This window comes from Oncorhynchus gorbuscha, linkage group LG14 (assembly GCF_021184085.1).
Source record: "Oncorhynchus gorbuscha isolate QuinsamMale2020 ecotype Even-year linkage group LG14, OgorEven_v1.0, whole genome shotgun sequence".
Classification (NCBI taxonomy): Eukaryota; Metazoa; Chordata; class Actinopteri; order Salmoniformes; family Salmonidae; genus Oncorhynchus; species Oncorhynchus gorbuscha.
Genome location: NC_060186.1, coordinates 69,362,291 through 69,377,368, shown reverse-complemented (window position 1 = coordinate 69,377,368; position 15,078 = coordinate 69,362,291). Strand labels below are relative to the sequence as shown.

Here is a 15,078-nt window from a genome sequence, read left to right as displayed (position 1 = left end):
TCGAATAAGGCTGTAATGTAACAAAATGTGGGAAAAGTCAAGGGGTCTGAATACTTTCCGAATGTAGTGTAATTTTAAAATATGCATTAAGGTTTCTGTAATAGAATAAATGTGACAAAAATAAATGTAGACATTAATCAATTAATTTCTATAGCGTCCAAAAATATTTGTTACATTTGTGGGGAGTGCCAAGATGGAGACATGGTGTCTACAACACAGCGCCCCCTATTTGTGATCTAGTGTATATTTAAATCATTGACACTAACTTTACCAGTGACCCCTATCATTCAATAAAGCTAGTTAAATTAACGTTATTATTACCAACAATCTAAAGGTAGTCCTCAAGTGCAGGGATGGGATTTTTCCTGATTAATCTGGAATTTCTTATTTTCTGACATTTATCATCCCTTCAAATAAAGCAACAGACCTTTCTTCTAGCCAAAATCCCGATTTTGTTGATTGACTATGTTTTCCTGACTCCTGAATCACATCCTTGCAGATGAAAAGATGAGTGGAACCAATCACCCAGATAGCACGGGTGACCCTAGCCCCATGGCTGACAACGTGCCCACAGATCGAGGTGCTGTAGGCCGGCGGGGCAGCAAGTTCCATCGATCTGGTAGTTGTGTCCAGGCTGTACAGGAGACCATGAAGGAGAAGCAGGTCTGTTGGATGAATAGTCATGGAGGAATTTGAGTTGAGAACAAGAAGTGATGAGAACTTGCTCAATGAAGGTTCAGCTGCCCAGGCCTATGTGCTCACAACGTCACAATTGTAGCTGCTATCACTTCATAGTATAATACATTGTTTTACTGTGGGCTGCTACAGTCCCACCTTACACTCTGTTTGCCTGATGTGCACAGCACACCACCCCATTTAGAGTAACATTGACACTTTGTCCTTTCAGGCCAGGTACAAGGAATCAAGAGAAGCTCGAAAGAAGCTACTTACCTCTGGGCACAAATACATCTTTGAGATCTTGGCTGACAGGCTCTCCCTCGAACTACAAGCAGTAGAAGAGTTTGTTTTAGATGCTCCTTCTGTGAGTAGAACTGTAATTGATATGAATCCCAACAAGCTGTTGAGGTCCCTGTGAATTGTTGTTGTTTGGTCAAATTCTTTAACTTTTACCTGCTTGATGAACAACAAAGATCTGAGATATCTTGTAGACACTCTGCCCCCCCCCCACAGTTGGCACCATTTGATGATTTTTTTGCCAAAGGAGGAAGTAAAACCATCGCATTTGTCTACCAAGAGACAGAAGTCCCAGGAATAGGTGAATGAAGGATGATTACCTCTGTATTTCTTCTTTACTATAGAGCCACATTGGCACCAATACATTATTGTTATTCATAGATTTTTGTGAAATAGATATGAAACATTTTATTGTCTGTTTATGTCACCTTTCACTCTGACCCAGACCTTTTAAACGGCGCATGTTCAATTCAATTTTATTTTATTTTGTTTTAGAGTGTGGACGCACCTTTCCTGGAACTGCAAAAGGAGCCATAATAATGAGACTATTTTTAGCCAATTTGTCTGAGACATGTCTGACAGGATTGTGCCCATTCTTTGTACGAACTAAAATTGACGTTCCTGTCAATATAAAAAACATACATGAGGTGAGATATTCTATGGAAGATCTACGGAAGGTAGAGACTTCTGAACTGAAGGACTAAGATTTTGTATTTTGTACATATAATCTATGATAGCCTCATAATAGGTCCATATTGAATACAAAGGAATGCTCTAATCATGAGTTTTCTGACTGTTAATGCTTGGTCAATTTCCATTCCCTTTCTTTTTGTAGGAGATTTATTTTTCTATGCTAGATGCCGCTGAGGGTCTATTAAAAGGCACCAGGAATCTGTTGTCAAAGATTATGATGCCAGCTGTCTGTGCAACAGAAAACTGGGGTGCCTTGAATCAGTCGAAACATGGAGAGAAGGATAAACAAAACTTCAAAGACACAATCACTCGTTATATTCATTTCCTAGATGGTGAGAGAGTTACAATAATAAAACAAAATTGTGCACACACATTACTGTTCAAAAGTTTGGGGTCACTTAGAAATGTCATTGTCTTTGTCTGTGAGGCGTCTGTTTCTCAAACTAGACACTCTAATGTACTTGTCCTCTTACTCAGTTGTGCACCGGGGTCTCCCCCTCCTTTCTATTCTGGTTAGAGCCAGTTTGCTCTGTTCTGTGAAGGGAGTAGTACACAACGTTGTACGAGATCTTCAGTTTCTTGGCAATTTCTCACATGGAATAGCCTTCATTTCTGAGAACAAGTATAGACTGACAAGTTTCAGAAGAAAGTTATTTGTTTCTGGCCATTTTGAGCCTGTAATCGAACCCACAAATGCTGATGCTCCAGATAGATCATTCGTTCCAAGATGGCATTCAGACGTCTTTTGTCCTCGTCTTGTCGTGTCCCGTATATATATATATATATATATATTTACAACTTTTTTCACATACCTTTTTATATATATTTTTATTTTCCATAAACTCATCTTCAAAACACTCTCCTGCAAACCCGCCTCACCAATTTATATTTATAAAAAAATATATATATTTACCTCAAATCTGTAATCCTCCATAGAAGCTAGCCAGAAGCTAATCTTTCTTTCTGGCCATTTTGAACCTGTAATCAAACTCACAAATGCTGATGCTCCAGATACTAAACTAGTCTAAAGAAGGCCAGTTGTATTGCTTTAAGCAGAACAACAGTTTTCAGCTGTGCTAACATTATTGCAAAAGGGTTTTCTAATGATCAGTTAACCTTTTAAAATGATAAACTTGGATTAGCTAAAACAACGTGCCATTGGAACACAGGAGTGATGGTTGCTGATAATGGGCCTCTGTACGCCTATGTAGCTATTCCATATAAAATATGCCGTTTCCAGCTACAATAGTTATTTACAACATTAACAATGTCTACACTGTATTTATGATCAATCTGATGTTATTTTAATGGACAAACAGTTTGCTTTTCTTTCAAACACAAAGACATTTCTAAGTGACTCCAAACGTTTTAACAGTAGTGTACACACACAGTAGGCCTACAGCATCATTCAATTATTGTTTTCTGCATGATTTTGAGCTGACAACAAGTCTAGTCAGTTTGTTAAACGTAGGCAACACTTTGATTTGTATGATGTACTGCAGGAATGCAAGCATGCATTGAAGGCACTGTTCAACTGAAGACGGCCTCAAACATTGAATTCGCCAGGCTGATATCCTTTGAAGACGTAAAAGCAGCAGCAGCAGATGTTGACATGGTGCATCAACTCGAGGAAGCGTTGATGATGTGGTACAAACAGATTGAGCAGGTACTACAGAGTATGACTGTCTATGTACTATGAACCTACACATACTGTGACACCGCACAAATGTAAAAAAAAATGTACTTGCCAATCCATAGTACTTCAAGTCTTCTGTTCTTCAACTCTATTTCTATGACCCCCAGGTCCTTACAGAGAGTGATCAAATGAGGAAAGAAGCTGATGCCTCAGGACCTTTGACTGAGTTAGAGCACTGGAAGAGAATGTCGGCTAAGTTCAACTCTATCATTGAGCACATCAAGGGCCCCGAGTGCAAGGCCGTGGTCAATGTACTCAATATCAACCGCTCCAAGACTCTAAAGGTACTATCATCACTGGCTGTCTTCCTGAAGTGGCAATGAAAATGAAATGTTTACCATTACATGCTCCAACAAAATGTTGACATGTTCCTGTTGTTGGTACATATTATTTACTTTAGTTTTGTGTTTAGTTGTGGAGAGAGCTGGATGCCAGAATAACCGACTGTGCCAACGAGGCAAAGGATAATGTGAAATTCCTGTACACCCTCGAAAAAGTCTGCCAACCTCTCTACAACTGTGACCCGGTAAATAAGATGATTAATTAGTCTTCATTATTCTGATTTGAAATGTTTTATTCTAATTGATTTCACAAGTGAACATGTTTTATTTCAGGTCACCATGGCCAAGAGCATTCAGAACCTTATCAATGCCATTCGAATGATCCACAGTGTGTCACAATATTACAATACATCTGAACGAATGACTTCACTCTTCATCAAAGTAAGTACTTTCTCTGTATTCCATCAGAGATAATAAAAAAGTTAATGGAATTATTAATTCTTTAACAAATTACCCACTTGGCTTTATCAGCTATGGGAACTGACATGGAATTGAATTGGAGCACATGTATTTAAAGCTTGGTTGTTGTAATATTTGTCACTCAGGTCACAAATCAGATGGTTACAGCATGTAGAGCATACATTACTGACAACGGCACCTCTGGAATTTGGGAACAGGATACACAAGACATCATCAAAAAGATACAGGTGATTGATGATGGCATCAAAAATATGGTCAATTCTACCCCTGATTTACACTAGGTTTGAGTTTTGACCATTTTGGGGGTTTGATAGGACTGTATCTACTTGTTCCGGGAGTATCAGTCCTGCTTCCACAAGACAAAGAAACAAACCCTGGAGAGGCCTGGGGAGAAACCCTTTGAGGTGTCAGAGATGTACATCTTTGGCAAGTTTGAAGGTTTCTGCAAGAGACTGGAGAAGGTGTGTACCTCATTAATGCAGCCAACCTTTTCCATAAAAAAAACAGAAGGCCTGCTGCTATACATTTGAGATTCATTTCTTTCTTGTTTTCAGATCACTCGGATGATCACTGCAGTAAAGACCTTCTCTGTCCTGGGACAGTCCACCATTGAGGGTATAGACACTCTGGCTTCCAAGTTCCAGAACATCTACTTGACCATGAAGAAGAAGCAGTATGACATCCTGGCCCCCAGAAAAGCAGAGTTTGAGGTGGACTTTGCAGAGTTCATGGTTCAGATAAGCAACCTCGAGGCATGTTTTATTCAACTTGGTTTGAGTAGATGAGTCTAAACTGCTTTGTTTTGTTTGTAGGCAAAGAAAAGCTCACAGCTCAACATGTTGTCAGAGTTCTAATTCCTAATTCTAGGATGTTGTCGTCCTTTATCTTCTTTAGAACCAGCTCCAGATGTTCATGAATTCCTGTTTCTCCAAAATCCTCTCGTCTCAGCATGCCTTGTTTTTTCTGAAAAGGTAGAAAATATCACTCAAACTATTTTAATAAAAATAAGACCGGGTTCTCCCCAGGAATTTAAGGGGGCAGTGCCCTACTTTCGACTCAGATATATATATATATATTTTTTAACACGTGTAACCGCCATTCCCTGCAATCTAGAGCCTTACGTGATAGCAAATATAGTATGTACCAGCACCACTCTTACATTCGTTGGGTAGAGCCATGTAAGAGTAGTCTACCTCACAAATGGAATTAGCATGCTGGTATATTTAAAAATTTCAGAACCAACTCTGGAAATGTTACTTTGACATATACAGTGCCTTGCGAAAGTATTCGGCTCCCTTGAACTTTGCGACCTTTTGCCACATTTCAGGCTTCAAACATAAAGATATAAAACTGTATTTTTTGTGAAGAATCAACAACAAGTGGGACACAATCATGAAGTGGAACGACATTTATTGGATATTTCAAACTTTTTAAACAAATCAAAAACTGAAAAATTGGGCGTGCAAAATTATTCAGCCCCCGTAAGTTAATACTTTGTAGCGCCACCTTTTGCTGCGATTACAGCTGTAAGTCGCTTGGGGTATGTCTCTTATCAGTTTGCACATCGAGAGACTGACATTTTTTCCCATTCCTACTTGCAAAACAGTTTGAGCTCAGTGAGGTTGGATGGAGAGCATTTGTGAACAGCAGTTTTCAGTTCTTTCCACAGATTCTCGATTGGATTCAGGTCTGGACTTTGACTTGGCCATTCTAACACCTGGATATGTTTATTTTTGAACCATTCCATTGTAGATTTTGCTTTATGTTTTGGATCATTGTCTTGTTGGAAGACAAATCTCCGTCCCAGTTTCAGGTCTTTTGCAGACTCCATCAGGTTTTCTTCCAGAATGGTCCTGTATTTGGCTCCATCCATCTTCCCATCAATTTTAACCATCTTCCCTGTCCCTGCTGAAGAAAAGCAGGCCCAAACCATGATGCTGCCACCACCATGTTTGACAGTGGGGATGGTGTGTTCATGGTGATGAGCTGTGTTGCTTTTAAGCCAAACATAACGTTTTGCATTGTTGCCAAAAAGTTCAATTTTGGTTTCATCTGGCCAGAGCGCCTTCTTCCACATGTTTCGTGTGTCTCCCAGGTGGCTTGTTGCAAACTTTAAACAACACTTTTTATGGATATCTTTAAGAAATGGCTTTCTTCTTGCCACTTCCATAAAGGCAATATTTGTGCAATATACGACTGATTGTTGTCCTATGGACATAGTCTTCCACCTCAGCTGTAGATCTCTGCAGTTCATCCAGAGTGATCATGGGCCTCTTGGCTGCATCTCTGATCAGTCTTCTCCTTGTATGAGCTGAAAGTTTAGAGGGACGGCCAGGACTTGGTAGATTTGCAGTGGTCTGATACTCCTTCCATTTCAATATTATCGCTTGCACAGTGCTCCTTGGGATGTTTAAAGCTTGGGAAATGTTTTTGTATCCAAATCCGGCTTTAAACTTCTTCACAACAGTATCTCGGACCTGCCTGGTGTGTTCCTTGTTCTTCATGATGCTCTCTGCGCTTTTAACGGACCTCTGAGACTGTCACAGTGCAAGTGCATTTATACGGAGACTTGATTACACACAGGTGGATTGTATTTATCATCATTAGTCATTTAGGTCAACATTGGATCATTCAAAGATCCTCACTGAACTTCTGGAGAGAGTTTGCTGCACGGAAAGTAAAGGGGCTGAATAATTTTGCACACCCAATTTTTCAGTTTTTGATTTGTTAAAAAAGTTTGAAATATCCAATAAATGTCGTTCCACTTCATGATTGTGTCCCACTTGTTGTTGATTCTTCACAAAAAAATACAGTTTTATATCTTTATGTTTGAAGCCTGAAATGTGGCAAAAGGTCGCAAAGTTCAAGGGGGCCGAATACTTTCGCAAGGCACTGTATTTGTTATTGTCTGTAGATTTCAGAAGCTGAACATGCCCTGTCTAAAGACAGAAGTCTCAAACACAGTTGGGCTTATTCTTCAGCACTACGTCTCAGAGCTGGAGTCTGTCAAGAAGGTATGTTTATAAATGTAATCCGTAGTCCTAAAAATGGTCAGGTAGCCTATAGGCACAGACGCATTATGGATCAGACTTGAGCACAGTTTTTCTTTATCCATGCAGCTCTACCAGATTCACAGAGAGGACCCTCCATTGGCAAGGAACATGCCCCCTATAGCTGGCAAAGTCCTCTGGATCAGACAGCTCTACAGGAGCATACAGGAACCTATACACTACATCGAGGTAGGTTCAAACTTCACAACATGACCTGTAAGATTTCTCTTACAGTTTCAGAAATCTACTAAGAATTTAATCTACTGAGAAACAACACTAACTGCGAACACTTTCTACAGAAAAACTCAGAGATCCTGTCGAGTCCAGAGGGAAAGGACGTGGTGAGAATGTACAACCGGACTGCAGCTGTGTTTGTGGAGTTTGAGCTTCTCTATCACAGAGCCTGGATGAGGGAGGTCTCACAGCTCCAATACGGTCAGTGGCCTATCCATTTGTCTCATCTGATCTGAATTCATTTTTTCCCCTCATATTTCACAAAATATGCACGTCTTTCCCCTTCTTTGCTAACAGCTTTACAAGCAACCTTATTAGTCCGCCACATGGACACAGGAAAACTACTCGTCAACTTCGATCCCAAAATCACGGAGATAGTGCGAGAGACAAAGTGCATGCTGAAGATGGGTCTGGAGGTTCCTGATCAGGCTCTGCGTCTGGTCAAGACAGAGTGGTCGATGAAAGCCAACAAACTTCGACTGGAGGTAATATCCTAGACAATGCAGAGTCACAGACATTCAATGAATTGAAGAACCATATTGCCCAGATTTATTATTGCAGACTTTACTGTGCAACTACGAGGCCACCTGTGAGAAAATACCTGCAGTTTTCTACAACCTGATGGCATCAAAGATAAAAAATGTAAGAAAGTTAAAATGGTCTAAAATACAGTATGATCCTTTGAAGGAGAAATGGCACTGTTTGGAGACTAGCTAGTATTACCTCATAAAGTCATTTATGTTGTTTGTGGTCACTTTAGGTCGAGTCTGTGCTTCGCCACGGCTTGGTGTTACTCAACTGGTCATCTCTCATCTTGGACAACTTCTTTCATAATGTTGACACCGCCATGTCTGAACTTAACCATCTCCTAAAGAAGGTACACTGAAAATACTGCTGTAATCATTGTGGAGCATTTAGTTCAAATTAAATACTTGTTGCTGAGTCGTGCGCTCTGTTTTATGTTTCTCTTCAGGTGCGAGACATCTGTGAGATGCACATTGATGCCGTCCTTCAAGACATCTCAGAGACTGTGCTGATCGATCTCCCAGAGGACAGGCCCTCGTCACTGCAAGGCCTCATCAGCACCAATGAGGTATGCCCATCCAATGGGCGGCAGGTAGCCTAGCATTTATGAGCATTGGGCCCGTAACCGAAAGGTTGCTGGTTCGAATCCCCTAGCCGACTTGGTGAAAAATCTGTCGATGTGGTCTTGGAGCAAGGCACTCAACCCTAATTACTCATGTAAATGATGTAAATACAATGGGGAGACCTCAGTGTACAGTTTACTTTAGTTTATTGGACTTTCAACATTATTGCAGGTTTTTAAAAACAGTTGTTACATAAATATTGAATAAATAAGACAATTGTCTGATCCAAAGTTTTTATAATTCCTAATCGTTAATTACAGCTTTAATCAGTTGCTATGACCGCCCCCTAAGCACTACCTGCTTGTCAGATTTCTTATTCTTACCATGAAATTGCTATGACTCTGTTTTGTAGAACCAGTCAAAGGAGTGGGCAGACATTTTGGACCACAAAAGCAGACATGTTGAAGAGGCAGTGAAGGAGCTGATTGAGATATTCAATACTATTTACGAGTCAAAAGAAGTGAAGAAACCTGTGGAAGTACCAATTGTTAAAGGTATTTCATGAAAAACCCTGTAAAGAACCAGAAACTCTTAACATCTCATCCCATAAACATACTCATACATAAACATCCTCATCAAATTTAAATGTAAGTCATTTTGTATTCCAGAGCGGAAGAATGTGGCATTCTCAGAAGAAGTTAACACCTCCATTGATGATGATCATAGTGATGACAAAGAATCTGAGAAAGAAGATGACTTTGAGAAGGTAAGTATCTACCTGCACTGACTCCACCAAAATATACTGTACAGAACAGGACACTTCAATGCTTTTAACAACAATCCTGATCCTAGGAGTGCAAAGAGATGTATGCCTGGTTCAGCACAAAGCTACTTGACGCCTTGGTCAAAGCAACAAGGTTATCTCTGGACACTTTGAAAAGAAGAATCTTCGTTGCGACGTAACTATGCATGAGTTGTCATGTAGAGTATTATCCCTTGGTTTAGCTAAAATAAATGCATTGCAGCTGTATAGTGCAAAATGTTGGACTGATATTCTAATTTGAAGGAGTGAAAAGATTTTTAAAGAGTCTTACTTCTCTGTTCAGCTTGTCAGCAAGAAAGGGACGTTTCAGCCAATCACAACCAAGCACAGAGGAGCTGGTGACTTTTATCAAATCCGAAGTCCACCTGACCATACCCAACGTGGTGAGTTCATTTTAGATTCAATTTGAAATAACAAAGTCCCAAATCAATGTTATATAATTACATTTTTACATTTTGCACCAGGTGATGGTGCCCAGTTTGGATGACATCCAGCAGGCCATCAACCGACTGGTGCACCTGGTGCTGGAGGTGAGCCGGGGAGTGGCCCGTTGGGGACAGGAGCACCACCATGAAGACAAGCGCAAGTCTGGCAGTAAGATTCAGCCACCATCTTATCTTCCCACTAAACACAGATTGTACATATCTCCACTTGGGAAAATTCACTGTTAGAATTAGGAATCATACAACTTCCCATGGAATTGAATACTGTATTTTGCAGAGTTCTTTGAATTGTGTTGACATTGATTACACAATGAGTATTGATGACATGAATGAGTATTTAACTTGAGTTGTTTTCTCAGCAGGGAAGCTGAAGAACTTCTATCAGAGCGTAGCTGAACACAAGGACATTTGTAAGCTGGTGGTCCTCCTCACATCAGCAGTCAACTCTCTGAGGAAACCGGCCAGTGATGTTCTCAAGCAGTTCCATCCCTTCAAGGTGGTCTGGGCCGAGGACAGACAGATTAAGGTCAAGGTGTGTCAATGCAAGTCACAAACTTTTTTTTCTAGTTACTATTTGCTTGTTTACTACTAAGTAAGTTGGCATGTAATAATATAATCATTTGGTGGGTGCTGATATTTGTCCTATTTCACACGTGCAAGTTTGTATTATACGCATGTGTGAACTGGAAACGATATTTTTTTGTATATCCCAACTTCCTCTGAGACACATTCAGAGATTTGGGTCACGGCCAGGATCAGCCATTATCAACGTAGACCCTGGAGTAATTAGGGTTAAGTGACTTTCTCAAGGGCACATAGACAGATTTGGGAATTCGAACAAGCAACCTTTCGGATACTGGCCCAACACTATAACGCTAGGCTACCTGCCACCCATATTCGGTGCAATTGTTTTTTTTGTGTTTTTTTCCTTCTCACTAACCTGTGGAATCTTAACTATTCTCTGAATAGGAGTTCATGGACAGCAACCCCTACCTGACTCAGATCAAGTCTGAAATCCTCCACTATGTGGGATTCGAACAGGAGATTGATGAAATCAAGCCTACCATTATTTTGGGGTGCATTGAAATGTCAACAGGTATGGTGTTTACGAACTAGGCCTTTAACTCACGAAGGCTTAATGAAACCTTCATAAGGCCTACATACTGTAAATGCTTCACAAGTCTTTGATACTTTGTAAACCACAAATAGTTATCCAGCTATTTATTTTGTGATCATTTCCCTTTCTTGTAGCTCCGCTGAAGATGTCTCTGACAGTCGAGGCAAAGGCCTGGAAGAAGCTCTTGTGCAAGTACCTGAATGAGCAGTACAAAAAGAAAATGATGGAGATCATGACTTTCACTGGAGAACACCTGAAAAAGCTCTCCAGGCCTATCGCAGACCTGGAGGATGTGCGTTTCGCCATGGAAGCCCTGTCCAAAATACGAGACTCTGAGATCAAGATAGACATGACCCTGGGACCCATTGAGGTATAAGTCAAACTACGGCTTGTGATTTGTGGATTGCAATGGTAGAAGATTTCACAGACACATTTGTTAAGTACTTTTCTCATACTATCTGCTAGGAAGCCTATGGGATTCTGAATAGATTTGAAGTGGAGGTGACCAAAGAGGAAGCGGAGGGGGTGGATACTCTCAGATACTCCTTCATCAAACTGCAGTCCAAGGCGGTCCGTTGTAATGGTTTACCACTATACATTTATCCTATGGAATAACTCATGTTTGCAACTCAGTTGTAGATGTTTGACGAATTACCTACAGTATTATGGTGTCAAAATAGCAATTTTGCTTCCCCAGAGATCAGTGCAAGACGAGCTGGTTCGTGTGCAGCCCAAGTTCAAACGGAACCTGTTGGAATCAGTCACCGTTTTCCAAAAGGATGTTGTGATGTTTACAGATCAGTATGAACTGGTAAAGAAGAAATAAACACATTGTATTTATTTACTTCAGTTACCACCAGTAGATACAGTGCATTCGGAAAGTATTCAGACCCCTTCCATTTTCCCACATTTTTTTATGTTACAGCCTTATTTTAAAATGGAATTAAATAGTTTTTTAGAAATTTTTAGCAGATGGTTTTAAAATAAAAAACAGAAAGTCGCGTCTGCTAAATGACTTAAATGTAAATGTAAATGAAATACCTTATTTACAGTGCCTTGCGAAAGTATTCGGCCCCCTTGAACTTTGCGACCTTTTGCTACATTTCAGGCTTCAAACATAAAGATATAAAACTGTATTTTTTTGTGAAGAATCAACAACAAGTGGGACACAATCATGAAGTGGAACGACATTTATTGGATATTTCAAACTTTTTTAACAAATCAAAAACTGAAAAATTGGGCGTGCAAAATTATTCAGCCCCTTTACTTTCAGTGCAGCAAACTCTCTCCAGAAGTTCAGTGAGGATCTCTGAATGATCCAATGTTGACCTAAATGACTAATGATGATAAATACAATCCACCTGTGTGTAATCAAGTCTCCGTATAAATGCACCTGCACTGTGATAGTCTCAGAGGTCCGTTAAAAGCGCAGAGAGCATCATGAAGAACAAGGAACACACCAGGCAGGTCTGAGATACTGTTGTGAAGAAGTTTAAAGCCGGATTTGGATACAAAAAGATTTCCCAAGCCTTAAACATCCCAAGGAGCACTGTGCAAGCGATAATATTGAAATGGAAGGAGTATCAGACCACTGCAAATCTACCAAGACCTGGCCGTCCCTCTAAACTTTCAGCTCATACAAGGAGAAGACTGATCAGAGATGCAGCCAAGAGGCCCATGATCACTCTGGTTGAACTGCAGAAATCTACAGCTGAGGTGGGAGACTCTGTCCATAGGACAACAATCAGTCGTATATTGCACAAATCTGGCCTTTATGGAAGAGTGGCAAGAAGAAAGTCATTTCTTAAAGATATCCATAAAAAGTGTTGTTTAAAGTTTGCCACAAGCCACCTGGGAGACACACCAAACATGTGGAAGAAGGTGCTCTGGTCAGATGAAACCAAAATGGAACTTTTTGGCAACAATGCAAAACGTTATGTTTGGCGTAAAAGCAACACCCTGAACACACCATCCCCACTGTCAAACATGGTGGTGGCAGCATCATGGTTTGGGCCTGCTTTTCTTCAGCAGGGACAGGGAATATGGTTAAAATTGATGGGAAGATGGATGGAGCCAAATACAGGACCATTCTGTAAGAAAACCTGATGGAGTCTGCAAAAGACCTGAGACTGGGCCGGAGATTGGTCTTCCAACAAGACAATAATCCAAAACATAAAGCAAAATTTACAATGGAATGGTTCAAAAATAAACATATCCAGATGTTAGAATGGCCAAGTCAAAGTCCAGACCTGAATCCAATCGAGAATCTGTGGAAAGAACTGAAAACTGCTGTTCACAAATGCTCTCCATCCAACCTCACTGAGCTCGAGCTGTTTTGCAAGGAGGAACGGGAAAACATTTCAGTCTCTCGATGTGCAAACTGATAGAGACATACCCCAAGCGACTTACAGCTGTAATCGCAGCAAAAGGTGGCGCTACAAAGTATTAACTTAAGGGGGCTGAATAATTTTGCACGCCCAATTTTTCAGTTTTTGATTTGTTAAAAAAGTTTGAAATATCCAATAAATGTCGTTCCACTTCATGATTGTGTCCCACTTGTTGTTGATTCTTCACAAAAAATACAGTTTTATATCTTTATGTTTGAAGCCTGAAATGTGGCAAAAGGTCGCAAAGTTCAAGGGGGCCGAATACTTTCGCAAGGCACTGTACATATGTATTCAGTCCTTTTGCTATGAGACCCGAAATTGAGCTCAGGTGCATCCTGTTTCCATTGATCATCCTTGAGATGTTTCTACAACTTGATTGGAGTCCACCTGTGGTAAATTCAAGTGTTTGGACATGATTTGGAGGCACACGCCTTCCTATATAAGGTCCCACAGTTGACAGTGCATGTCAAGCCATGACGTTGAAGGACAGAATTGTGTTGAAGCACAGATCTGGGGAAGGGTACCAAAAAATATCTGCAGCATTGAAGGTCTCCAAGAACACAGTGGCCTCCATCATTCTTAAATGGAAGAAGTTTGGAACCATCAAGTGCTGGCAACACGGCCAAACTGAGAAATCGGGGGCGAAGGGCCTTGGTCAGGGAGGTGCCCAACAACCCGATGGTCACTAACAGAGCTCCAGAGTTCCTCTGTGGGGATGGGATAACCACCCAGAAGGACAACCATCCAATGAAGTTGTAGAAAAATCTCAAGGATGATCAATGGAAACAGGATGCATCTGAGCTCAATTTTGAGTCTCAAAGCAAAGGGTCTGAATACATATGTAAATATAGTATTTCTGTTTTTCATTGTTAATACATTTTATTTTTTAATTGAAAAAACAGTTTATGCTTTGCCATTATGGGGTATTGTGTGTAGATTGATGAGGAACATGTTTCATTTAATACATTTTAGAATAAGGCTATAACGTAACAAAATGCTGAAAAAGTCAAAGGGTCTGAATAATTTCCGAATTAACTGTAGGTCATTCTTGGGGTCATTGTTTGTTACAGGAAGGCCCAATGGTGCCTGGGATAATTCCCAACGAGGCCAGCACTAGGCTGCAGATCTGCCAGGTAACACTAACACACATATCACTACATCACATACACACATGTCTTTCACATGATGTGCATAAACACACACAAAAGGGTTTTACAGCAAGTAATCTTCACAGGTGTTGCATGCGTTATGGGTGTTTTTCTTTTCCTCCATATTTTCAGGCCAGATTTGACGACCTGTGGAGGAAATTCATCACCTACTCGTCAGGAGAGCAGCTGTTTGGTTTACCAGTCACAGATTATGAGGCTCTGCAGAAAACACGGTACACTGTAATGGATGTTATTCACCAGACTTACTCAGTTGCCAATTTATTAGGTACACCTATTTAGTACTGGGTAAGTGTAACGGGATTCTTCCGTTGAAGGAGAGGCGGACCAATACGCAGCGTGGTTGAAGTTCATGTTTTTTTAAATAAGAAACTATACATGAACAAACTACAAAACAATAAATGTGAAAACCCGAAACCAGTCCTGTATGGCACAAACATTAACACAGGTAACAATCACCCACAAAACCCAACACCAAACAGGCTACCTAAATATGGTTCCCAATCAGAGACAATGACTAACACCTGCCTCTGAGAACCATATCAGGACAAACACAGAAACAGACAAACTAGACACACAACATAGAATGCCCACTCAGATCACACCCTGACCAAACAAAACATAGAAACATACAAAGCAAACTAT

The 15,078-nt window shown here is 40.4% G+C and overlaps 1 protein-coding gene across 1 annotated transcript in view; it reads left to right on the top strand.

The window, feature by feature from the left end:
- Positions 1-517: 517 nt before the first annotated feature.
- The window catches only part of LOC123995344 (dynein axonemal heavy chain 8-like), a 66,274-nt gene continuing 51,713 nt past the window's right edge, over positions 518-15,078 (top strand). The window contains exons 1-32 of the mRNA XM_046298894.1: positions 518-663; positions 908-1,042; positions 1,192-1,276; positions 1,471-1,622; positions 1,811-2,000; positions 3,171-3,334; positions 3,472-3,648; positions 3,777-3,890; positions 3,979-4,086; positions 4,251-4,352; positions 4,440-4,586; positions 4,680-4,877; positions 5,020-5,096; positions 7,040-7,139; positions 7,245-7,364; positions 7,475-7,610; positions 7,707-7,894; positions 7,971-8,051; positions 8,170-8,286; positions 8,383-8,502; positions 8,910-9,051; positions 9,166-9,263; positions 9,350-9,456; positions 9,604-9,703; positions 9,785-9,914; positions 10,123-10,295; positions 10,733-10,859; positions 11,015-11,250; positions 11,346-11,450; positions 11,578-11,691; positions 14,338-14,400; positions 14,548-14,648. Coding sequence (XP_046154850.1) covers positions 553-663; positions 908-1,042; positions 1,192-1,276; positions 1,471-1,622; positions 1,811-2,000; positions 3,171-3,334; positions 3,472-3,648; positions 3,777-3,890; positions 3,979-4,086; positions 4,251-4,352; positions 4,440-4,586; positions 4,680-4,877; positions 5,020-5,096; positions 7,040-7,139; positions 7,245-7,364; positions 7,475-7,610; positions 7,707-7,894; positions 7,971-8,051; positions 8,170-8,286; positions 8,383-8,502; positions 8,910-9,051; positions 9,166-9,263; positions 9,350-9,456; positions 9,604-9,703; positions 9,785-9,914; positions 10,123-10,295; positions 10,733-10,859; positions 11,015-11,250; positions 11,346-11,450; positions 11,578-11,691; positions 14,338-14,400; positions 14,548-14,648 — 4,118 coding nt within the window. The 5' untranslated portion in view covers positions 518-552. The remainder of the gene's footprint in view (positions 664-907; positions 1,043-1,191; positions 1,277-1,470; positions 1,623-1,810; positions 2,001-3,170; positions 3,335-3,471; positions 3,649-3,776; positions 3,891-3,978; positions 4,087-4,250; positions 4,353-4,439; positions 4,587-4,679; positions 4,878-5,019; positions 5,097-7,039; positions 7,140-7,244; positions 7,365-7,474; positions 7,611-7,706; positions 7,895-7,970; positions 8,052-8,169; positions 8,287-8,382; positions 8,503-8,909; positions 9,052-9,165; positions 9,264-9,349; positions 9,457-9,603; positions 9,704-9,784; positions 9,915-10,122; positions 10,296-10,732; positions 10,860-11,014; positions 11,251-11,345; positions 11,451-11,577; positions 11,692-14,337; positions 14,401-14,547; positions 14,649-15,078) is intronic.